At 42.2% G+C, this 26,285-nt stretch overlaps 3 protein-coding genes and 1 long non-coding RNA gene across 4 annotated transcripts; 1 reads left to right on the forward strand and 3 right to left on the reverse strand.

Moving 5' to 3' along the window:
* Positions 1-5,500: 5,500 nt before the first annotated feature.
* LOC132523674 (interferon omega-1-like) lies at positions 5,501-6,184 on the reverse strand. Its single transcript, XM_060155142.1, has one exon. The coding sequence runs from the start codon at positions 6,182-6,184 to the stop codon at positions 5,501-5,503; it is 684 nt and encodes a 227-aa protein (XP_060011125.1).
* A 9,902-nt stretch (positions 6,185-16,086) lies between these two features.
* Positions 16,087-16,632, reverse strand: LOC132523677 (interferon alpha-4-like). The gene has a single exon (XM_060155145.1). The coding sequence runs from the start codon at positions 16,630-16,632 to the stop codon at positions 16,087-16,089; it is 546 nt and encodes a 181-aa protein (XP_060011128.1).
* Positions 16,633-20,324: 3,692 nt separating this feature from the next.
* LOC132522924 (interferon alpha-13-like) lies at positions 20,325-20,837 on the reverse strand. The gene has a single exon (XM_060153491.1). The coding sequence runs from the start codon at positions 20,835-20,837 to the stop codon at positions 20,325-20,327; it is 513 nt and encodes a 170-aa protein (XP_060009474.1).
* A 466-nt stretch (positions 20,838-21,303) lies between these two features.
* On the forward strand, positions 21,304-24,989 carry LOC132522925 (uncharacterized). Its single transcript, XR_009541381.1, has 3 exons — positions 21,304-21,425; positions 22,295-22,362; positions 24,125-24,989. It is a non-coding gene; the product is annotated as an uncharacterized LOC132522925 (long non-coding RNA).
* The last annotated feature ends 1,296 nt before the right edge of the window (positions 24,990-26,285 follow it).

Here is a 26,285-nt window from a genome sequence, read left to right on the forward strand (position 1 = left end):
TATTGTTGGCACTGTGGTGGGTGCCAGGTGCAATGAAAATAGTAGACACATTGCCTGCTGTCACAGAGCTTGCAGTCTGGTGGGGATATGGGTAACTAGGTGTTCAATGAAAGGAATGCTAATGCTGTGACAGGGAAAGTACAGGTTCTTGAGAGTATGTGGGCTTGCATGGATCAGGGAAAGCATCTGCAAGAGCAGTTGGTAAGCTGGCATCCCAGGGGTCTGCAGGAGTTTGCCAGGTAATTACATGCTGGTCAAGTTTGGCCATGTGTGGAGATTATCTAGGGTAGCAGGTAAATATGAGGGTTTGGAGCTAATGACATTTGTTTGGAGATGTGACCCTGGGTAAAGACATGCATATGGAAGTCAACAGTCATAGAGAGGACGTTTGGAACTATTTGGGAGGTTGAGACTATATGTGCAGAGAGGATGAAGTGTGGGACTAGCATAGATCGTTGAGGAACACCAATTCCCTAAGATGAGAGTGTGGAGTCAACAAAGGAAGGAGAGAAGGAGGGGCAGAAAAGCAGAGGACGGTGGTGACAGGGAGACCAGATGAGCGTCAGACTTTAAAATGGCGGGTATAATAACAAGTATCTGATGCTTCGCACATGTCAGCCAAGGCTGCTTCACGTTGATCTCTAACCTCAGTAAGATGTAGCTTATTGGCAATATCTTATGACCTAGTAAGTATGTTAAGAAATTAATCGCAATTTTCAAGATATTTTTTTCCTCTCATTTGTTTTAAGCAAGGGTCTTAGAAGACCCTTAAGGCTTCATCGATAAAGCATTCAGCTTTATATATATAATCAGGGTTTTTCATTGGAGAGTTTTATTCACTACTTCAAAATGTCATCTTATATGGATAAATTGCATAAAAATTTGTAATCTGCATCAAAATGCTTTTAATTTCAGCATGATGTAAATTTAAATTTAATATATTACTTTCTACTTAATATTGATAAATATCTTCTGTGCCAATGCACTGACTGCATCTTGTTTTGATGCCCACTAGAGATCCATGGGTATTTGCAATCTAGTGTTTGGTACATCTGTGAGAATATTGCATTTGCTCGTAGCATTTAAAAATGTGTTTGTATGCTTTGCACAATACTTAAAAAGATGATCCTATTTTAATTCACAGAGGTAGAATTTTTGCATAACAAAATTATGAGCTCAGTAAGGCACAAATATGGCATTATATCAATATCTTCTGGGGACTTCCCTGGCGGTCCAGTGGTTAAGACTTCTCCTTCCAATGCAGGGGGCGTGAGTTCGATCCCTTGTAGGGGAGCTAAGATCCCACATGCCTCAGGGCCACAAAACCCAAACATAAAAAAAAAAACAAGCAATATTGTAACAAATTCAAGAAAGACTTTAAAAATTGTCCACATCAAAAAAAAATCTTAAAAAACTATGTATCTTTTGAGTGGACATGAAATGATGGCTTTTACTCCTTTGTGCATACCTGTCACTATAACAACTATCATTGCTTTGTTTAATATGTCCCTGGTGCTTAAAATAATCTGCTCACTTAAGATAAGTTTATGACTTGTTATATTCTCATGATATAGAGCATATAACATGCGATGGTATGTTGAATGGAATATAGTAGTCTCATTATCCCTATTCTAAAGCTGAGAAAACTGTACTGTAGGAGAAAGAAAACAATTGCCCTAAGTCATGCATGAAGCCGAAGGAAGACTAAGGAGATGCCGAGCTAACGAATTTACTGGTCACCTGAGAAGACAAGAGTAACCCACAAGAGAAGATGCAGCAAGACTGTCATTTTCAAACACTTTTACTGACACAACTATGTTCAGCTTATTACACTTATCGCTTTTATTAACAACTCTGAGGACCAATGATGTCCCTAACAGTGTGCAGGTTACTGGGTGGGAATAAGAAGTGTAGCTGGAGAGTGAGCTGAGTGCTACGGTACCTGATGTAGATGGAGATCTCTTTCCTAAGCCTGATAAGACTATGCAGTTCCACTCCCAGGTTTGCTACGACCCTATACTGCTCTGCCTCCCCTTTGGCCTCCTCTTGTCCCTGCTTGCTCAACCACAAACATGGCCAGGAGTTCTGCATCCCTGCTGCTCCAGGGCCTGTCCCATGAGAAAGGAAAGGCGAAAAGTCCTCAGCTGTACACTTTCATTAAGGCTAAATTGAGAACTGGGGAGCTGAGCTGCTTTGCCCAGCCTTCATCAGGACGCAAGAAGGCCTTGGAGTTAGATGAAAGTTATTCTCCATCAAAATATTTGGGGTCCTCTGGTTTGTTCCATTTCCTTCTGAACTTGAGACCTCAGGAATGCCAAATTCCAGTGCTGTTTTGGGGAATATGTGAAGTTTCTTGTCTCTGTTCCTAGAGGCTGATTGGGACATTTGGGAATCTATGTGCCTGTGTAACCCGGAACATTCCAACCCACGGCTGTTTACAGATCAGTATCATGATGGAGAAGGGGAAGGACTGGGAAGTCCAGTTCCTGAGACTCGTTCTTTAATGGATTTTCTCAATTTGTAAAGCCCCTCAGCATTTGTCAAATTCCTATGCTTTTGTATTTGCTTTGTGAAGGGCTGTATTCATCATGACACAAATGAAGGTGGCTGAGATGGTAGAGGGTGTGCAAGGCCACTGTCAGACTCTCTCCCTAACCTTCCTCTGCCTCAAACACTCAAAGTCAGCTCTCAATCAGAACTGGAGAACCTCTTCCTTTCCCTAAACCCAGTTCCTGGGCTACTGCATCCTTCCCCCGAATGCAGCAGAGACAAAAGAAAACACTCTTTTTTAGAAGAAACGATTTACTTGTGAAGAATGAACTTTGCTGTTTTTGAGAGAGACCATTTTGTTTTCAGAAGATGCCTTACCCCAAGGCTTCCTTCCATAATCTGTTCCCAGTGGGACTCCCTCGTGTCAACCTCTTGCTGGACTAGGACCCTGGAATTCCACAGGGCCAGCTAGCAAGAGGGATGCCTGAGATGACAGAAGATATGAATCACCTTTCTGAAGAGAGGGTGGGGCTGGTGTCACATGAGTGCCTTTCAGGTGAGCTCTGCAAACCAAAAATAGGAGCCTGGGTGTGTCTAGGGAGAGTGGAAGCAAAGAGAGAGAGAGTGGAACATGCTGAGCAGACTGTTCTACTGGGAAGAGATTCTTTCAAGATTAATGCCCAGGAACTAGAATTCGAGGTCAGAGGTTCAATGACACTAATAGTAAGGTCCATGTGTGTAGAGCGGTGTCATTTCAAAGCTCTTTCACACACATTGCCCCAGGCAATCATCACAACAATCCTGGGACTCTCCCAGACACAGACTATGAAACTTAGGGAGGTTAAGTTGTCTGAGTCATTACCCAAAATTTTGCCCCCAAAACAGTCATTGTTCCACCACGTCTCACACTGTCACTTGATGGGTAAGCGCCATGGCCCAGCTTTCACATGGACGAGCAGAGCCTGGGTTAGAAGTGTCCCAGGTCCTGACTTCTTTGCTTTCTAGCTCTGAGTCTCTCCTCTGGGGGGCCATTATTTTCTGAGAGTACAGGCTCTAGGAGGTGACATTGCCAGCAATTATAGACCTGGGACTGTATGGAGAAGAGAACTAAGATCAAACCCGGGAGAGCCCAGGATTAGAGAGCAGAACCTTACCTTTCATAGCTCCTGCTTTTTTCTTCCTGCTTCTGCGTTGCTGCTGAAAGCCCCCAAAATGAAAGAGTTCAGAAGCTATTTTGTGCCTTTCTCATACTAAAGAAGCAACAAACGTTATCAATGAAAAATGTTTGTGACTTTTTGCATTATTTGAGGTCTCTGTTATTTCCATATTATTCATTTTTAAAGTAGATCCAAGTATTTTCTACTGATCCTTCTTTCTCAAAGAATTTTTACTAATTCCCAGAATATCTTTCAGAAGTAGAATACACAAGGACTTCCCTGGTGGCAGAGTGGTTAAGAATCCGCCTGCCAATGCAGGGGACACGAGTTCAAGCCGTGGTCCGGGAAGATCCCACAAGCCGCGGAGCAACTAAGCCAGTGTGCCACAACTACTGAAGCCCGCGTGCCTAGAGTCCATGCTTCGTGACAAGAGAAGCCACCGCAATGAGAAGCCTGCGCACCGCAAGGAAGAGTAGCCCCCACTCGCCGCAACAAAGACCCAATGCAGCCAAAAATAAAATGTAAATAAATAAATAAATTTATTGTTTTGAAAAAAAAGAAGTGTAATACACAGAAATTGCAAGTATCTTCAACATGCAGCACAGGGAAATTTCACACACTGAATACACTGTGAAACTAGCACCCAAGTTAAACGTAATAGATTTTGCCCAGGACCTAGCATGTTTCTTATGTTGCTTTCCAGTTGCTACCTCAGAGCAGCTCTCCTTCTCCTCCCCGATGGTAGCCACTCTGTGACTCTAACAGTCCTGATTATTTCTGACAGACACACTTTTATGCCTCTTGTGTATATTTACTCACTGTATCCTGAGAATAATCCTATGAAAAAATACTACTACTGTCCGCATATTAAAGATGAGGAAACTAGGGAGCTTAGTGTTTGTGTTATTTGTCAAGGTCACACTGCTATTAATAGCAGAGCTGGGATCCAGTGCCATGAACCCTGGCTCCTTCTCATAGAGGTTTTGAAAATCCTAGAACTCTCCTTTCACTTGTGCGCTCTTCCTGTGGCTTTCACTCTAACAGAAACCTTGAAGCTGGAAACCTGCACAGAACCAGAGCAGCTGTGTAGCTGGTCAGTGAGGTGGAGGGTCTGAAGTTATGTGTAAGGGATGAATGGTTCAGTAAAGCAGGACCGGGGAGAAGGTGAGAGGAAGGTGCCAGGATTGGCCAGTCAACACCATATGTCACCAGCTTCCCTCGAGGAGATGACTCCTTCCCACAGGTATTTGCACCGACCACTCTTTCCTGGTGGTATAAATCAGTTACACCTATGACATCAGGACTAACCATTCTCCATAATTTCCAGGACTTCCCTCAATTCCATGGAATGCCACCTTTTGACAAGCATTTCCTGAAATGAAAGTGGTAGGACTGTTCCAAAGGACAAAATGGACCAATACTAGTCTGAAATAAATTTACACAGAAAAAGATAAGAATGTAGGTTTCAGAACTTAAAAAACTCAAGAAGTTTTCTCTCATAAGAATTTAATAAATAAAACAAAATGCAAATTTAATGAAATGGAAAGGTGAATATTTTCTAAATTTTAATACAATGTAAGTATAAATATATTGATATGAAAATATAAAAGTAAGATACATAAATAAATAAATAAACAAATAAACAGAATAAATAAATAACAGGGTAGTCATTGCTTAGGGACTGATGCCCTGAAGCTGAATAATTTTAACATATACTTGCTTATCACTACTGACAAAGTAGTAGCTGAATTAATACAATAAATTCTGTGATTAAAGTTGAAATAAGAGCCTTCTGAAATGACTAAAGACATGTGTGCAAGGGTGATAGGGCATCTTAGTCAATGAGAATCATTTCAAGGTGACCCCAGGTCTCCATGCATAATTCTTATCCTTTCTTGCAAGTTGGTTGATGAAGACAAGGATCTCATGATTTCCACTCTGACAATTTCCCAGGCACAGTCACTGTATTTCTTCTCTTTCAGGTAGAGGTGGATTCCCTGGAAGTACCTCTTCACGGCCAGTGTAGGGCCCGTCACTCCCAGGGCAGTTTCTTCATCTCCCATCGCCTGCACCAAGCAGGCGTCCAGGTCCTCCAGCTGCTGATGGAGTCCAGTGCGGAGTTTGTCCAGGAGGGAGGTGTCCCAGGCGGCAGGGGAGCGCTCTGTGTGGAAGAGGCAGAAGACCTGCTGGAGCATCTCGTGGAGGACAGAGGTGGCCTGGGCCTTCGGGAGCTGGCTGCCATCCACCATGTCCTGGGGGAAACCGAAGTCTTTTCTGTCCTTCAGACAGAAGCGAGGGGGGATTCTCCGCATCTGGCCCAGAAGCATGAAGTTCTTCCTGCTAATCCGCACGTGGTTCTGAGACAGGTCGCAGCCCAGAGATCCACCAGGGCCGTAGCTGAACACCACCAGGGCGGTCAGTAGAGAGAGCACGAAGGCCATGGGGCAAATGAGGCTGCTGCCGGCCTGGCTGAGACGGGCGTCCGGGGGAACCTTGGCGGTAGGTTCTGTGATGACATTCTTTCTAAGCAAGGCCATTAAATAGGGAACACAGTAATTTTCATTTTCTAAACATTTCTATACACTTTTACTTCCTTTTTTTGATTTTCACTTATATCTTCTCAGTATGGTCTATGAAGATGTCATCATTCTAAACTATTAATTTTGCAAGAAGTTTAATTTTCCCAGTAATTTCAGATGTGCCCATCCAAATGGATATTTATTAATCAAATGAGAAAAGTTTTCGTCTTAAAGTCAGAAGTGATGTAGGTTTGTAAATACGCACATTCTATATCTCTTTCATGCATAAATGTTGGTCTTCTCTGTTCCAGGAACAAATTTTTAGCCCTGATCTTAGGTTCCATTTTTACCTCTTAGTTTACCTAGGAAGGCAGGCTCTCTCAGCCGTATGCTTTCTGTATTTGCTTAGGGATTTACCAGATCACTCTGGCATAAGCTCTTTGAAACAAAAGATGGGTTTTGTTTAGTGTTTGATTTAGAGAAGAGGCTGATTATTATGAGTCCATGAGCTTCTCCCATGTTTCCTTTCCTTCTAGAACATGTTCCTTCACGTCCATGTGGTCATGCTTCAGGGGACCACGAGGTGAGGACTATTATAGATATTGTCCTTTCTTTCCACCATTTTCTTACTGGAGACCTATAGTCCTCCACAGGCTGGGCCAGTACCCCCACCAGGAATCCTGGTTCTTTTCAGGAGAATATGGGTGTGGAGATCCTAATTCCAAGACAATTGTATTTCCCCAGCAGCACCTCAGTCACAAGGGAGAGATCACATCTAGTCACACCCTCTCCTCTAGAGTGACAGAGTCCCCTTCCTAACCTGGACTCCCACCCTGAGGGCAGGCTCACCACATCCCGAGGACTTTACAATCTCCTATCTGTGGAGGGGCTTGTTTATTTGTTGGGAAAATAATTCATCTTCCAGGACCCTCACCCTTGCCCCTGGAGTGTTTGTGTGAAGGACCCTAGTCCTCAGTGGTGACCTCCTCCCCTCCTGACCCATGTCCTCAGGTATCAGAAGTGTCAGCAGCCCTCAGATGCTGAGAGCAAAAGTGTGTTTTCTCTAAGGTGGTGGAGGAGTTACCCAATTCTAATCATTTTACCCTGAGTAGACACATAATTTTTATTTTGCCAAATACAAATTTTATTATTCAACTCTTTTACTAAAACTAGTCAACGCTTGTTATGCTCAAAGTTTCTGAGCTGGGGGCAGAGAATTCAGCGACGGTGTTGTCTCTCGTTAAAGCTTATGTCACAGAAACCAGTGAGGTTCAGTTGTTCATTCAGTCAGTTGATGCCAGTGGGCTTCTCCCTTCCTCTGTCTCTGTCTCCCTCTGAGAATGCAGGGCAGCGAGGCCCAGGATTAGGTCAGAGAGAAATCACCTTCTTTCCTTTACTTGTGTGTAATTTTTCATTTAAAGTTTTTGTAACTTATATTCACTTAGTGACTTATTGGACAAGATTTGTCTCGCTGCTCCTGCATTAGTTCTAATTCATGATGAGGTAAGAACAATAAAGGGAGGTAAAGAAAGGCAAAGGGGCTCCAGTCTCTATCATTTTCAAACTTTAGATTTTTTGTTTATCACTGCAACTGTCCTAGAAAGTAAAAGTCGACAGCTGTCTTGTGGGCATAAAGAAAACAAATGTGAGTCTGAATGTCATGAATGTGAAAGAAGGGAAGTGATTTCCCCCGACACAATGCCGGATTCTAATTTAGCTAACTTGAGTGCAGCACAGTTGGAGAGGAGGCTACGTCAGAGGAGAAGGATGAGGCCAATGTGAAAAACAGAAAGACAGGAACATGGTTGCTTCTGCCAGAAGCTCAGAAAAGACCAAGTCCTGGGTCAGTTGACGGCCTTCAGCTTCGCAAGACCAGCTCCCTCATTTTTCTTTCATTTAATCCATGAATGATCAGTTTTGAGGAGAGAAGGAAGAAGTCACACCCACCAGCTCACAAGTGACTGGCAACCAGAACCCCAGTTGCTCGAACACTAACCCTGTCTGGGAGGATCAGCAAGATCCGTCTTGCTGAGCATCCGTCTAGGTGATAAATGCATTCAGGCAATGAGAAGGGTACTTTAAGAAAACTAGAATTAAAGGAAGGGAATTAGATGATTCCAAAAGATCCTGATCTTATCTGGTTAATAGGAATCGTGATATTAAAAAGTAAGAACTGAATTTTATTGCTTGCTACTAATGGACTAGCCACTTTCTAAGTTCTTTAAAATTTAGCGACTTCCTTGGCAGTCTAGTAGTTAAGACACCGAGCTTCCACTTCTGGGGGCACAGGTTCGATCCCTGGTCGGGGAACTAAGATCTCGCACGTCCCATGGCACAGCCAGAAAATAGAAAAAGAAATTAACCCAACACTCTCAATAACCCTATTGGATCCAATTCACTTATACAACTGGAGAGAAATATAAATCTGGACGAATGAACTGTTCCAAATGTACCCAAGATACAAGGGCAAACCTTAGGGTGCTTACAATGATTTGTCTGAAAGCACCCATTAAAGAAAGTGAAGACTGCACATGAACATGATATTTAGGAACCAACGAAATAAGCAGACAGAGGACAGTGAGATGACAAAGGACCCTTATTCCACTTAAGATGCCAAAGGGTTACTGTCCGTGGTTTTGTAGGGCTACATGAGGTGTGGTCTGAGTCCACTGAACTGACTTTAAGTTCTAATCAAAATAGACAAAATCACTATTAAGTAGTTAGAAGGGAATAGATTTTTCTGCCTATTGAAAAAAAAGGAAGTTTCCTAGTGGCCTAGTGGTTGCGATCCGGCACTCTCACTGCCGTGGCCCCGATTCAATCCCCGGTGAGGGAACTGAGATCACACAAGCCACGCACTGCCAAGTGTAAGATTTCGTGAGTGATTTCTTCAATGAAATATGGTAAAATAACTTTATTAACCCTAGAAGAGCTGACCCCTGGAATCTACGTATTTTTAACGCTTGAGTTTTCTTGTGAGTTTAAGAAAAAAAAAAAAACACCTAACAATTTCTAGCCATGTGAACTCTGACGTTTCTCCTTCAGGATGACAACTAAAAAGTCACTCACCATCTGGTTCTACAAGAATAAAGTCATTAGCCACAGCAGTCCCTTACCCCAACACGCCCTGACAGGAGTTCAGGGTAGAGATCAGGAATGGGGCACTCTCTGCTCTGGGAAAACTGACAGAATTGGCCTGCAGGTAGTTAGATAATTTCCTGAGAAAATTCTATCAATTCAATTTTTTGCAACTTCTCATACTTAGAAAAGCACTAAAAGCATTAATAGTGACAAATGCTCCTCATGACTAGCAGCAACCTTCTCCCAAGATGTGTCCTTGATTGCACGTATCCTCTTCACCACAATCACATATATACTGACATCCCCATTCTGTCCTTGGAGCCGTTCGTCAGAGCTGACTGAGAGGCTGTCCTCCAGGCTATAGTCCTCAGTAAGTCCTCCCAAAAAACCAAACTCCCAGCTCTTATGTTGTCGTTTGTTTCCAGTCAACAAGGACCTCACTGATTTCCCAGGAGACCTCCTCAGGTCAGCCTGCTGTTCTCAATCTCAATGAAGACACCTCCATTTCTCAGCTACAGTCCAGGCTGGACATCCATTTGTTTACTGATAGAGTCCAAATAAGAATCTCTACTCTTTATTGTTCCAACTGTTGGTTAAGATGTGGGTACCGAAGAGGCCTTATGTATGACCAAGACGGAAGAGCATACGCGCTTCTTAGACAGAAGCAGTGAAGGTTTTTAATGGGCTCCTTAGCAGGGAGAGTCTGGCTTGAACTCCAGAGTCACCCTCATGGCCTTGTATAGTTGTCTTTATTTAAATTTCTAGCCTCAGCCCATTAAAACATCATAATACTGAAGAATTGAAATAAAAATATTATTTAAAAAATCATTTGTTAATAAAATGATATTTTTAGCAGTAATATAGGAATGGTTTCTGCTTGTGTTAGGACCCTAATCCTTAGGAAGTTTCCCAAACCTCTAAATGTACTTTAAATGTCCTTCTGACTTTAAAAGTACCTACTCAGTGCTGTATGCACCAACTGGAAAGGATAGAAAGATGATTGATCCATCAGTGTCCTCTTTCCAAAGTGCCTAAATTAAATAAATGAATTTCCACTTAGCTCTTTGTTGCTTTTAGAAATTGTGACCTTCCAGTGTGCATGTTACTGATACCTGCCCTGCTGGAAAGGCTCTACCCCAGTTGTTGCTAAATATATTAAAATCCCTGCCTGTGTCCCTTCTATTCAAGCATGTTTTATTTTGTTTGTCTTTCAAAGGGGCAAAGACATCATGGTGGAATGTAAGAAATTCCTTGGATTGCATTGTCCCCAGGAATATCCTTCCCTGCTCTGTGACTACTTGCTGGGTCCTAAGGACAAAACAAGTTTGCAGCTGGCACTGAGGAAACCCTCGTCCCTTCCAAGACTCCACAGGCTGCTGTGGTATCAGTGCTGGGGACACTGCTAGTGGCCACATCCTTATGGGAGAACTCTGTGCTATCGCATGCACCTCATTCTTTTCTTCTCTGAAAAGGAATGTTCTGCAGAACACTTGCCTCGGTGCAGCTGATCTGTGTTCTTCCATGTCCTGAGGACCTGCCGCTGTTCCAGTGAACGCTTTAAACATCTCTGTTCTCCTTCCAAGTTCTCAAGCTGCTGCTGCCTTTCAACTCCATGTTTCCTGCGCTTTGGGCTTTTTGAGCAAATAAGAGTCCTGAACCAGGTGAGTTCCTCCTAGTGCAGTCAGCACGTGGAAGTGTGCAAATAGAGGCACAGGTGAGCTCCTGGATTCTCCACCACTGTTCAGTGTTGGGCAGGGTGCCATCTATTTACTGTGTTTCTCTGGGAGTCTGGACAGTCTGGACCTGCAGTGCTTGGCAGGCGGAGAGCGTGGAGTCATATGAGAGTTTCTGACAAACCTGGAACTTTCACTCAGCTTCTGCTTTCCATTGGTGGCTTTGTAGTCTTAAGGGGAAATTGACAGCCAGAAACCCTAATGGAGAAGGAAACAGCGGTATGAATGGGCAGTACAGCTTAATGCAGAGTGAATGGGGAAAGTACACTATGGATTTCTACACTGGGTGGAACTGAATGATTGTGATATTTTAGTGAAAGAATGGGATCCAGGAAAACAGAGGGGAAGGGGAATTGTGCCATGCATCAGAATCAGCAGATAGATATATGGTATATTTTATACTATGTATTCATATATAGGTACCATATATGTATATTATTGTATGTAAAATTACATACAATTGATGACACACTTTCTCCCAGTTCTGTTTTTTAGGCTGTCATTGTTCTGCAGTCAGTGACAGAGAGAGGGGGAGGAGAATTCATTATTCCCATTTAGACCTATATGAAAAATATAGGAAACAACACACTACCTGTTTAGCCCTCACTCTGTGGATGATACTCTGCTAAGTGCTCTTAAATGTTCTGGTTGGTCTAATATTCAATACAACTCTAGGAATATTTTCCGTACTTTATATTTGAGGAAACTGAGGCTCAGGGAAGTTAAGTGATTCCCCAGCATCACACGTGTGTCCTGGCAGAATCTAGACTCAATGCAGAAACCCATATCACATATAAATAATTATTTAACTTCCATCCTCTGTAATTCTCAAGCTCTTTGTTTTCTTCTTTGGTGCTTTCTGAAGATCATTTTTCCCTGCTTGACTCCTAAGTGCACTGGCTACTCCAGCTTTGTGCCCTCTTCAGACTCTCCTTCTCTTTCTCACTCTTAAAAGTTGAAGGTCCTCATGAGCTTTCGGTCGTCATCTCGTTCTACACTCTACTCCTAAGGAACGACATCCACATATGCTGCTTCCAATGGGAAGTCTGTCTTTAGATGTTTCTTGGCCACTTTATGGAGTCCATGTGCTTTCTCCCCTTCTTGAGATGCCTCATTCCAGATTCTGGTGAGAGAATCCCCTTTTCCCTATCTGTCATTGTAATAGGAAACTTAATTGAAATAATTTAGCATGATTACTGTTTTTATATCTTTTATCTCTTCCAAACTGAACTCTCCAGAAGAATAGGTTTGGCATTCTCTTTTTTCACCTCTGTATTCTCAGAACTATCAAATATCCGATATAGAAATATGAAGTTTTAAAATATAACCTGGAACTTCCCTGCTGGTGCAGTGGTTAAGAATCCGCCTGCCATTGCAGGGGAAACGGGTTCGATCCCTGGTCCGGGAAGATCCCACATGCCGCGGAGCCACTAAGCTTGTGGGCCACAACTACTGAGCCTGTGCTGTACAGCCCGCGAGCCACAACTACTGAGCCCACGTGCAGCAACTACTGAAACCCGCACGCCTAGAGCCCGTGCTCCACAACAAGAGAAGCCATCGCAATGAGAAGCCCGCGCATCACAACGAAGAGTAGCCCCTGCTCGCCAAAACTAGAGAAAGCCTGCGCACAGCAACAAAGACCCAGCACGGCGAACAATAAATAAAATTTTAAAAAGTAAAATAAAATATAAACCACTGAAATAAATGAATGATGAGAATGATGAGTAGAATTTATCATCCATGTTTCAGTATGCCTTGCAAATTAAAGCTACATCTTTTTGTAAGAATAAAAAAACCCAAGATGTCATCTGGGGGAGAGTTTCATAAATTAAACAAGAAAATAATTTGAAACAATATAGAGGTAAGCATATTTTATTATATTGAAAACACTATAAAGGTGAACATGATATTATATGAACAAAACTATTTTAAATACCATACATAGTATGACTGAGATAAAGTAGAAGAATAAATAGATGACTACATTAGAGCCCTTTGCACTTTAATCACTATCATTTTGACTCCTGGTCTGATCATTTCTAAATCTCTACTGTATATGAGTCTAGTTCTGATACTTGCTCTGTCTCTTCAAACTGTGTTTTTCACCTTTTAGTATGGTAAGTTTCTGTTGAAAGTTGAACATGATGTATGGGGTAAAAGGAACTGAGGTAAATTGGCCTTTAGGGTGAGGATTTACAATTCTCTTGCTTAGAGGTTGGCTATGTTTACTTCAAGTCCTGGGCTCTGTTTCTGCCCTCTTTATTTTCCATATCAGCGAAGCTGGCTTATCCTTTGGGATTGGTCTTCTTGAAAATAGATTTATTAGACCTGTTTGACAAGTAACCACCATAGGTGACAGGTCTATATCTTGTTCACCATTTTATCATTAGTACAGAGTTCATAATAATTACTCCAAATAATTATTAACGAAGAGTATTCTTAGATTTTCCATTAGACCTCCCATCAGAAGCTTCTACTGACCTCGCATCAGAGCCTTATATTGAAGTAATTATTAAGCATCATTAGATGATTCAGTACATTTCTACTGAGCCTCTTGGTTCATCATTCTCCATCTCACAGTGAAGACGTAGGGTGGTGAAAATGTAGGGCATAGGATGCTAGATAAAATTAGCCTTCTCTGCTTTCCTGGTGTCAGAGTCTTTGTAATGTTATACGTTCTTTTTCATTTAGTATTTTTCTGGGCAAGGTTTGTCTTGCTACTACTGATTTACTTCCTTTTTCATCTTGAGTTGAGTATCTTAAGAGGGAAGCAAAAATGGAAACATAAAGGGCCCATACCATGATTTTCCATAATGTGCAATACATCATTGATTTGCTTCTCCATTCAACTTTCTTGGAAAGCTGTCCTCGCATTTGATGTACTTAGGTAAAAGGAAAACAAATGCAAATCTGACTATGATGAGAGTGAAAGAAGTAAAGTGACTCCCCAGGTGAAATAATGACAATGGGAGTTCTTCTCTTGTTACCCTTCCACTTGCTCCAGAATGGGTTCTGCTGATTAATTTCAGCAAATCAGCTCTCACTAAGGTCAGTTCTATCTGTTTCCCTTGTAGTGGATGGTTTCAAGCGCAGAGCAGCTTACTGACATTCAACATCATATTCATCAAAATAATGATACATTATCACTGTAAGTGATTAAATGTCAGGATTTAAAGTAAATCAAATCTTGAACATTGATATGAGTTTTCAGTACATCAAATCCATGAAATCTCTTCAGAAGCAAAAAATAGTTCAAAAAAGGAAAACAATGCAGAGAAAAAAAATAATCCACATCCATTCTAGGTTCCACCCTATGTCTCTCCTCCAATTCAGACGGCAAATATCTCAAACCTATTTTCTGTGTATATTGTCATTCCTTTCTCTTATTCATCCTTCCACCTTCTCCACTATGGTTTCTGCTGATTAATTCTACCAAACAAGCTGTCACTAAGTGGCCAATGCCATCTCTTTTCCCAATGTAGGAGAACTTTCCATCTACGTTTTCATGAATGCATTGAATCTTCTAAGCAGTTTCAGTCTTTCAAACATGGTCTTCTCACCTTTCTCTCTTGTCCTGTTAACATATGGCCATTCCCCTTGCTTTCCCTCCCTTTTAACGTTAAGGTCATAGGATTCAATTTTCAGTCCTTTTCTCATTTGATACTCTCCTCCTATTTGATCACTTCTTCTGTTCCATGCTTTACACTTCATGGAATTGCTTCTAAATTGCCATCTCCAGTATCCAGTGGACATTTGCACTGAAATGTCTACTAGTTAACTATAGGTAATATCTACTGCTTTAATTTCTATATCCTCGCCTGACATGATCCACCTTCTGCTGGGGGAATTCCATTTTCCCACCTTCTTACCGTAGCACTAAATTTAACCGATATTAATTTCTACTACAAATTAGTACTATTTTAAAAATAATTAAATTTAATTGTGAGTTAACTGATTTTTAAAAATTATTTATTTATTTATTTGGCTGTGCCAGGTGTTAGTTGTGGCACACGGCATCTTCATTGCTGCGTGCAGGATCTTCATCGCGGCATTCGGGATCTTTGGTTGCAGCATTCAGGATCTTTTAGTTGTTTGCGGCATGTGGGCTCTTACTTGTGGCATGCAGGATCTAGTTCCCTGACCAGGGATGGAATCCGGGCCCCCTGTATTGGGAGAGCAGAGTCTTAAACACTGTACCACCAAGGAAGTCCCTGTATTAACTGATTATTGTTTTTAGGTTACTTTCCTTTAAAAAAAAAAAATCAGAGTTACCCAAAGCAGAATTGGATTAGCTATGTTCACCTCTAGGTCCTGAGGGCAACCCACGACCTGGCTAGAAGAAGTCTATTTTTATTTCTAACGTGAAAATCGTAATGATGGGTCAAGGAATTGTAACATACATTCTGTAATCAGGTTGCACATTCAGGCTTGGTGTTTCTTTCTCTCTTTTTTTTTTTAGTGGTACGCGGGCCTCTCACTGTTTTCGCCTCTCCCATTGCGGAGCACAGGCTCCGGACGCGCAGGCTCAGCGGCCATGGCTCACGGGCCCAGCCGCTCCGCGGCATGTGGGATCTTCCCGGACCGGGGCACGAACCTGTGTCCCCTGCATCGGCAGGCGGACTGAACCACTGCGCCACCAGGGAAGCCCCTTGGTGTTTCTTTTTTAAAGAAAAAAAACAAAACAGGAAGTTTTCTCTAGTAAGAATTTAATGCACAAAGAAAACTCATAAACTGAGTTAATACAAAGTATATATTTTTCTCTTAACCACAATGTATACATGCACATAATATTATGTAAATAAAAATAATTTAAATCTTTATAAATAGTGAAATAAATATTAAAATAGATAAATAAATATTTAAGTAGATAAGTAAGTAGATAGATCAACATGGGCATCTATGAGGGACGAGTGCCTGTAGAGTAGAACATCATGTTGCTTAATATTCCTGAAAACACTGGACAAATTAATTCAATTCAGGGCATGATGAGAGCAGAAATGAGAGTCTTTGACATGGCAGCACAGGTGGAAGTATGGTCTTGTTAGGCAGTGAGAATCATTTCGGTGTTGAACCAGGTGTGTGTCATTCCTTCCTCCTGAGTCTTTCTTACAAGTTCGTTGATGAAGAGAAGGATCTCATGACTTCTGCTCTGACAATCTCCCAGGCACAAGGGCTGTACTTCTTCTCTTGCAGATAGACAGTGATTCTGTGGAAGTATTTCCTCACAGCCAGGATGGAGTCCTCCTTCAGCAGGGGAGTCCCTTCCAGCCCCGCCTCCTGCATCAGACAGGCTTGCAGGTCAGTGAGCTGCTGATAAAGTGCAGTGCAGAACTTGTCCAGGAGGGTCTCATCCCAAGCGGCAACCGAGCCCTCTGTGCTGAAGAGCTGGAAGGTCTGCTGGATCATCTCATGGACGACAGCGATGGCTTGAGCCTTCTGGAACTGGTTGCCTCCAAACGCCTCCTGGGGGAATCCAAAGTCATTTCTGTCCTTCAGGCAGGAGAAGGGGGAGATTCTCCTCATCTGTCGCAGGAGCATCAGGGCCCTCGTGTTAGCCAGGCTGTGGGTCTGAGGCAGGTCGCAGCCCAGAGAGCAGTTAGAGTTGCAGCTGAGCAGCACCAGGGCCAGGAGTAAGGACAAGTTTGGGGACATCTGGGACCCTGCAGATGCTGCTGGCCTGGCTGAGGTGGGGACTCTGTGAACCCTGCTCTCTAGGTTCTCTGAAGACCTTCCTTCAGGCCTGGGTCTTAAATGGGAGCGAATTGGTTTCCATTTTCTGAATGTTCCCTCTTACTTTCTACTTCTGTTTTTGCTTTTCATTTTGCACTCTCCAGATAGGTTAGGGCAGCGTTTCTCAACCACTGTTTTTCATCCTTGCCTCCCCTTCTCCTGCCCACAGAACCTTTCTAGATATTTTTTTTCCATACGGCCCCCCTATGAAATTTTGATACACAGATATACTGTGTACATCGGTATGTACTCCATGCATATCTCTACTTTATAAATAGAAAAAGAAAGTGAAAAGTTTTTTCTTTTTATTCAAAGCAGTGGTGAGTATGACAAAAATATTTAGGCTAAAAATTAGCTGTAAAAGCTACTGCAATTAATTTAACATTTTGGTTAAGTGTGCAGAATGACTTTTAATGTAATACATTTACTTAATAAATAGGAATGTATCAAATTACATATTCAATAAAAATTTATACAAATACTTCATAAGAATACCAATGTATAGATATATTTAAAAATCTATCAAAACTGCTAAAACCATTGAAAATTTAAATGATTTTCTTAACATTTATTTTTAAGTAATTCTTAGTTTTGATTCATATCATAAAATGATTTCTAACTTCACTAGCTGCTAGATAGTCCTCTAGATATTGTCAACAACTTTTTCTCTTTAGGACTAGACATGATTATTGATCTCCTAGATAACTTGTTTAGAATTAAATAATAAAATACAACCTATTTGTGCTTAATTCCCGATGCCCACATCACACTGAGGCTCAAACATAAGCAAAATCCACAAGACAGACAAGGACACCTCATAAGTAAGCAGAGGGCACCTCTCACATTATGACTTTGAGTTCAATCATATGATGGAGAGAAAGTCCTGTAATGAAACATCAAGCCACCATGGCTTGTAGCACTGATCCTGCATATTGTGTATCTTCCATGCACTCAATGTCAATGCCTCTCGTCTCATACACAAGAAAACCCAAAGAGAAAAATGAATACAAAGGATAGGGTTGGATAGGGTTGAGCTTTGGAGTGCCACCCACCATTGTAGTAGCTAAGATTTGTTCGCACCCCTAACAACTACTGTTTGCACCCGTGGGAGCGATCTGCTCCCAGATGACTTAGGAATCATCATCGATTTGAATCTTTCTCTGTATTTTTGCATTGAATTTCAGATTCCCCAAAGGACTGTCAGAGGTTCCAATCCAAGCCTATTCTTTTCAAACGAAAGAAAACCATCTTTGTAATTAATTGAGAACTGGATAAATGTTGATTGGTATCATGGAAAGAATTCACTTTCAACTCTGATCATGAATTCTTTTATTTTGCAGTGGATGTTCTGTGGCCTCAGCCCCCTCTAATACCGATCTTTCAATAAATAATAGGTATGTGACTATCTGTGGCAAATCAGCTCTGTAGCGACTGGACTCTGTCGTATTCTCTGTGGTATCCTCGGCACCAGGCCCAGTGTAATCACGCAACAGGTAATTGTTTTTTTTTTTTTTTTTTTTTTTGCGGTACGTGGGCCTCTCACTGTTTTGGCCTCTCACATTGCGGAGCACAGGCTCCGGACACGCAGGCTCAGCGGCCACGGCTCACGGGCCCAGCCGCTCTGCGGCATGAGGGATCTTCCCAGACCGGGGCACGAACCCGTGTCCCCTGCATCGGCAGGCGGACTCTCAACCACTGCGCCACCAGGGAAGCCCGAACAGGTACTTTTAACGAAAGCAGTTTCTCAGATGGTCTCCTCCCACTGGAAGGCAGTTACGAATGACCAAGCTATTTTCCTTTATCACGGTCGTATTTGCTGGGATTATAATAGACAGTGGCTGGTATTCCCACTCTACTCCTACTGGTATCACTCATGCCTACTGAGTTTGTTGCTAAAACCACTAGGATTCTCTTTCCTTTAAGGTGCCTATGGCTCTGGGGATTCAAGTTGTAAGAGCAGCACAATTTTCAGCCGTTGCCCGGCACTCTATTAAACTCAGGAGGATGGCCTCGTCGCTAATTTGTCCTCTACTAGGTCATGACAGAAAATAACCAGCTTGATGTCACATACAGAGCCATGTATCTGAACTCAAAGTCTCCCTGATTCACACAGGTCACAGCGACCAGACCATTAACCACGTTACTCTTCGGTGGGTCTTTACGGATGTGGCAATGACTACCTATATCCTGAGATTCTTTGGAGACTCCTCACAAAGACTGATGAATGATCCTTTTCCTCCTGTGTCTTCATTCCCTTTCAAGGGATGATGGGGTCCATTTCAGTTTGATTTCCAAATTTTGACACATAATAATTAAAGCATTACTGCAGGTTTGAAATCAAGAGTTTGGATTCTGAGTCCTCGGTCTGCTCTTTTGGCCTGGTAAATGGCTCATTCTTCTTTATTTACATGAATATATTCTCTCTTCTGGATGCCAAGACATGTAGCCTTCAATGCCCTTTCTGGTCTGAATGTTTCCGTCCCCACAAAATTCATATTTGGAAGTCCTAGCCCCCAAAGTGATGGTATCAGGTGGCGGGCCCTTTGGGACTTGATTAGGGTGTGAAGATGGAGGCCTCACGATGGAATTAGTGCCCTTATCAACGAGGTCAGAGATAAATGCCTCCCTCTCCTGCTGTATGATGATACAAGGAGAACTCTGCAGTGTGAGACCTGAAGCAGGCTTTCACCAGAACTGGACCGTTTCTGTATTGTAAATAAGTTCATTTGTATCATTTTTTTTAGATTCCACATATAAATGATATTTCTCTTTCTCTGTGGGTCAGATTGTTTTTTAATGAAGTGTGTGCAAGCAAGAACATTAGTTGTTCCCCTCCACCCCACCCAGAACTTCATTAGGACAAATAGTGTAAAGATGAAAAGTGGTCTTATGCAGTGAACTTGTCTCCTCGTCTATTAATCATCCAATAATTTCCCAACTTCTTTGCAGTGAGATTTCCACGAGGATAAATCCAGGCCATGTAATGTGAGCAGAAGGGCTCTTGCCCTGTATAGTCCTGGCCCTTGAAAACGTCCCATGGGATGCACCGGACTTTTTCCCTTTACCACTGAGTGGAATAGACTCAAATACTGCAGAAAAATTTGCAGTCACCTGTTGATGATGGAAAAATCCACAAAACAGGGGGTACCCATGTCCCCGAATCACTCTTTGGAGAGCAACTTAGAACATCCATCTGATCAGGAATGCCTGCCTTGTGTTCTTATACCAGGGAAAGATAAGATTCTATTATGATCAAATTCCTGACAGCATTCTCTTTACCCGTTACAGCAGTCAGCATTAACTTAACCGACAAATATCTTTAACACCACACTATCCAAAAAACCTTTCTATACTTCATGTGTTGAAAATAGGAAATACCTCTCCCAAAACTTAAAGTGATCTTTTAAATTACGTTATAAAATTATTTATACAAGAAAAGAGATTGTGTTCTGTCAAAACCTTTTTTAAAATCATGATTTTCTTTTCAGACATTTTTCAGCCTGTGAGGAAACACAAGTCGAGATTGCTTTGGACTTGAACACTAATGTAATTGAATGAGAAGTGTCACGAGTATAAAAAATATTCTGTATTTGTTGACATTTCTTTGAGGATTCTTACATAAGGGAAAGGCACCTTTTAATTTCCACTCTGACAACCTCCCAGGCACAGGGGCTGTATTCCTTTGCCTTCAGATAGACATGGATTCCATGGAAATACTCCCGGGCAGCACGTCCCAAATCTCGACAATCCAGATTGTCTTTTTTCATCTGTTCCAGTCGGTGCAGCCTCAGATGAAGGCTAGAGAGAAGTTTATCGAGGAGGGTGTTGTTCCAGGCAGCACGGCTGTCCTCTGTGGTGAAGAGGTTGAAGACCTGCTGGAGCATCAGATGGTGGTGACAGGTGCCTTGAGTCACCTGGATTGGGGTGATATTCTCTCTTTTCCAAGGAAATTTGAAGTCGGTTCTGTCCTTTAGGCACCACTGAGAGGGGATCCTTTGCAACTGTTCCAGATGTTGGAAGACGTCCTTGTTTTCCTGGCTATGGCTTCTAGGCAAGTTCCAGCCAAGAGAGTAAGCAGGGATAGAGCAGAGCAGCACTCCTGCCACTAGCAAATAGATCTGGGCCATTAAGAAAGAGTGATTCACTAGACGGCCGCCAGGAGAGGCGTGGGCACCGCCAAACAATTAATGAGTGGGAAGCTTCCTTCCCTGGAACTGTGGACAGCGTCCTTCCCTAGGTGGCCGGTAGAGGGCGCAGGGTTTGTTTGGGAAACGCCGACTGTTGAGTTTGCCGTCTGCAGCTGTCTCCTGCAGCTCGAGAGACAGGGCGAAAAGTAGTCCCTGAGGCTGCTTTAATAATCAGCATACGCGAAACACCTTGGTTTTCTCGGTGCTGAGCGTTGAAGAGGAAGCCTTGTCGCGGCCTCGCCAGAGACATTTTTGTGTGGCTGGGAACAAGAACCTTGCATTTTCAGGCTTCCCCTGAGTTCTGCGCTTTATTTTCTCACAGAAACTTGAGCGAGGCAATTTTTGGGAAAGAAGCCTTTTTCTGAGCGGTCTGAGGTGGGAAATCAGAGCGCTTCCCAGCCGCAGAGAAAGGGGAGCCGATTTTTTAGATTCGGGCTGGTTTCTGGCGCGAGACAGCGAAGGCCCAGAGAAAGGGGAAGGCGGCGGCGGCGATGGGACGACAGGACGGTGTTGGGGACGCCCTGAGGGGTGAGTCGGCGCGCGGCCACCACCGGGGCCGAGGACGCGGGAGCTGAGCGCCCCTGTAGATTCTCTGGGACTTCATGGAGTCTTTCAAGGATACAGCGTTAAAGTGAGGGAGAAAGTATTGAGTATCTGAGAAGTAGGAATATTAAAAAAAACTCACAGCCTTTTATTTTTTACATTTTAAAATTAATTTTATATTTAACTTAATTCATATCATATTTAAATTAAATAAATGTTTGATATTTTTATAAATTTATGTTAAAGTATTTTCAATATTAAGCATAGAATATTAAAATATATTTTCATATTAAAATATAGCATTTTATTAAATTTTATTTAAACTATATTGTCTTTATACTAAAGTAAGTATTTAATATAATTAATTATTTGTTTATTTATTTTAGGCTGGGTTTATTTATTTTAGGCTGGGTTCAGTCTTCATTGCGGTGTGCAGGCTTCTCATTGTGGTGGCTTCTCTTGTTGAGGAGCACAGGCTCCAGGTGCGCAGGCTTCAGTGGTCGTGGCTCGCGGGTTCCAGAGCACAGGCTCAGTAGTAGCAGCACATGGACTTGGTTGCTCCACGGCATGTGGGATCTTCCTAGACCAGGGCTCGAACCCGTGTCAGGGCTCGAACTCAGGGCTCGAACCCTGAGTTGGCAGGCGGATTCTTAACCACTGCGCCACCGGCGAAGCCCCAAGTATTTAATATAGTTTTACTTTTCTATCTTTAATGGAAGCCAACTCATTAATATTGTCAAGATTACTTTTTTGCTCGTTTTTAATTGAGGGAATTACCATGTTTGACAATTTCTAATGACCCCGTGATAGTCTTAACTGATTTTTAACTCATGTTCCTGAAATGTCTTTCCCAGGACCTCACCTTGACTATAAGGTTAGAAAGAAGAGTTGGTGTGTACAAGCAATTGAGGACGTTTAGCAGGTCAGACTTTTTCATTTTTCTTTAGTAGGAATTTTATACACTAAGTGGAATTTGCCCAGATTTCATTTACATCATGAAGGCTTACTTTGTAAGACTGTCAGGGCCATGCAAATGGAGGTCAGCTTCATTTCTTTACTTAAAATTTTTATATTTTGTTCCTCGTGCATATTTTGGTATTAATTTTCATTTTAAAATGTTGCATTAAAACATCCTTTATCTTGATGACTTAGATTTGGTGCCTTCTTACCATTCGTGCTTAAGAGAAGTACTAGCTTAACGTTGCCCTAATGCTAACCCAGGAAATAGCTTTTGAATTAGAGTATTGTGCTGTTCCAGGGCTGAAAATCTAGGAATGCTTTAATTCTCATCATCTCTCCCCCATATATATATTTCTTACCATTTTCCTGGTCTCTACAACATTATTTTAATGTCTTTTTTTAAAGGAAGAAAAAACCCTTTTGACTGCCTTCATCTGATTTTCTCAACTCACACCCCCTTGGCTATGGTAACCACAAATCTGATCTTTTTCTCTGAGGTTATGTGTTTGTTTTTAAAGTATAATTTAATCTGTGTCTTAAAAATTAACACCAGAGGTGGTCTGAAACAAAATAAGGTGAGGAAAAGGACTATTTATCTCATTTATACTAGTCACAGAGCAGGCTTTTTTTTTTTTTTCTTGTAGGGAGGAGGTCAAAACACTTTCTCAGATGCTGCAAAGAGCCTCAGGTGCCGTAGGATTTCTCTCCTTAATGTACGGGGCACTGCTCTAAGGGTGGAGACTAGGTCTCTACTCCTTCGCAGGCCTGCAGGCAATCCCTCTCCTAGAGTTTGCATTTGGGGGCCTCAACATGCAGACCCCTGAGTATTAAGGAACCTGTAGTCAGAGCTTCTCTTGGCTGGGCTGAGGGTGGACTATACAGGTTACCATTTGTTATATTAATACAAAAGCCTTCTATCATTCACTCTGTTCAAATTCTCAGCCTGTACTTTGCAAACTTTATTTTATTTGATCTCGGCAATGTCTTGTGTGACCACAACTAACGGTGTCTCCATTTTTTAAAAGAGGAAATGAAAATCTGATGTCATTTAAATTCAGGAGCCCCAGATTTTTGTCAGAGTGGAGCCTTCTGCTGCTCCCAGGCCCTCCTCTTCATCAGCTCTGAGCACTGGCCCTCAGCTGCACTGAGCACGTGGTGCTTCCTTCATCCTAATCCTGCCTCTAAAGTCTGTCCTCCCTGCTCCCTGGAGGGCAGTCACCATCCCTGCCTCACTTTCCTGGAATCCACATTGCCAAGCACATTGTCACATATATACGCAGTCAGAACATTTCTGGTGACGGAATGAAGAGAACTGCATGAATTCACCCTTGCTGTTCATTTTTTTGTCACCATTATCTGTAAACTTTCAGAAAATGTGAGCTATGGTCCTGTAAAGAAATGTGGAAGAATTTAAATCTGATGTATGAGTCCCTTTAGAGGAGAATGCAGAGAGGTGAGGCTAGTTGTATTTTGGTGCAATTTAAGAAGTGGCAAAACAGAGTACAGGGTCAAACCTCTAAGTATTCGTATTAGAACTGAAAAAGAGATATATTGAGACTCAGGTTTTTATTTCAACCTTGGGTCTCATTTAGATGAATACATCCTATTGGATTGATACTCTTTCATGTTCCAGGAATGTGTTTAATTTCCAGTGTAATAAAAGAATTGAAGTTGTGACATTCTATGTTGCCCATAAATGGCTTATTTAAGAATCTCCTTTGCAGGCAGGTACCCACAGCAGCTGGATACAGGCTCCCACAGCCAGACACCTGCATCACCAGGCTCACCGGGGCCTGCCACCCTCCTCACTGAGGACACCCAGGATGATGTTCTCCAGCCCTGTCTGCACCCTTAGCTGTCGCCTGGCCCAGAACCACAGCCTGCCAAAGCAGGAGACCCTCACAGTCCTGCCCCTAACAGGGAGAATCTTCTTTGTTTTCCTGCCTGAAGGACAAGAAGGTTTTCAGGTTCCATCAGCACCAGCTGGCTGACAGCCAGTTCCCAAACGCTCAGGCCGCCTCATTCTCCATGAGACGATACAGCACTTCTCCATCGTCTTCAGCACAAAGAGCTGAAATTCCTCAGTGGGCTTGATCAACAGTGGGCAGATGTGGAGACTAGTTTGGTGCAGGAGATGGAGAGGAAAAGACCCTGCTGGGCAATGAGGACTCCAGCCTGACTTTGAAGAACTTCCAAAGGACCAGGCTCGATCTGAAAAGAAAGTCCACAGCTGCTGTGCCCAGGACAATATGAGAGTGGAAGTTAAGGCGTGAAAATCAGAGTGTGCTTTCCCTGTATGTTCAACCTCAGAGAACCCAGGAGTGGGAAAAGGAGACCTGGACCCAATCTTCTACAATGGAGTCGTCTCTGCTTAGAGGTGGCCTCTAGCGCGTCCATATTCACTCCCTTCAATGACTTTTCTTCTGATTCAGTTGTAAATGCATCGAGTCTTCTCAGGACATTGTTTTTCAACAGTAAGTGGAACAATACTTTTGAATGGGGAGAAAATTTATTTTTAATTTGTAATAATTAGAATTTATTTCTCTATGATGATTGTTATATTTACCAAATTTATTCTTCATATTATGATATGGTCAGCCTTGTGTCTTGTTTTCATTTGCTTTGGGGGTGCAAAAGGTATATTTTAAGTGTTAGGTTTAACTCATACTCTTAAAGAAAATCAGAGTGTCCTTAAACCTTTAATCTGCATTAAAATCCAAAAGGAACATAAATCGTTTTATTCATTTCATTGGTCCTTAAAATATTTTGAAGTATCTCTGCTTTCAGGATTTTACTTGTGTTTTTTAATATATTGGTAGACAAAACAAAGATATTACTTTCTTAATGGAGCACTCTGTCAGAGAAGACAGGCCTTAAAGAGTAAAAAATTCTCTTGAAACCCTTTCTAGGTTATGAGGGAGATGCACAAGGCATTATGACAGGTTATAGCAGCTGGAGCTATTCTCTTTTACTTGTTCTTTCTTGGAGAAAGCATGTCTAATGGTTGCTGATTCAGTTTCAGCAGTTGCATGATCAAAAAACTGTGAAATACATTATAGAATCATGGAATTTAAACTTCAACAAAGAAGTGTGACTATCCCTTGTATTGTTGGCACTGTGGTGGGTGCCAGGTGCAATGAAAATAGTAGACACATTGCCTGCTGTCACAGAGCTTGCAGTCTGGTGGGGATATGGGTAACTAGGTGTTCAATGAAAGGAATGCTAATGCTGTGACAGGGAAAGTACAGGTTCTTGAGAGTATGTGGGCTTGCATGGATCAGGGAAAGCATCTGCAAGAGCAGTTGGTAAGCTGGCATCCCAGGGGTCTGCAGGAGTTTGCCAGGTAATTACATGCTGGTCAAGTTTGGCCATGTGTGGAGATTATCTAGGGTAGCAGGTAAATATGAGGGTTTGGAGCTAATGACATTTGTTTGGAGATGTGACCCTGGGTAAAGACATGCATATGGAAGTCAACAGTCATAGAGAGGACGTTTGGAACTATTTGGGAGGTTGAGACTATATGTGCAGAGAGGATGAAGTGTGGGACTAGCATAGATCGTTGAGGAACACCAATTCCCTAAGATGAGAGTGTGGAGTCAACAAAGGAAGGAGAGAAGGAGGGGCAGAAAAGCAGAGGACGGTGGTGACAGGGAGACCAGATGAGCGTCAGACTTTAAAATGGCGGGTATAATAACAAGTATCTGATGCTTCGCACATGTCAGCCAAGGCTGCTTCACGTTGATCTCTAACCTCAGTAAGATGTAGCTTATTGGCAATATCTTATGACCTAGTAAGTATGTTAAGAAATTAATCGCAATTTTCAAGATATTTTTTTCCTCTCATTTGTTTTAAGCAAGGGTCTTAGAAGACCCTTAAGGCTTCATC

Source organism: Lagenorhynchus albirostris, chromosome 7, assembly GCF_949774975.1.
Source record: "Lagenorhynchus albirostris chromosome 7, mLagAlb1.1, whole genome shotgun sequence".
Taxonomy (NCBI): Eukaryota; Metazoa; Chordata; class Mammalia; order Artiodactyla; family Delphinidae; genus Lagenorhynchus; species Lagenorhynchus albirostris.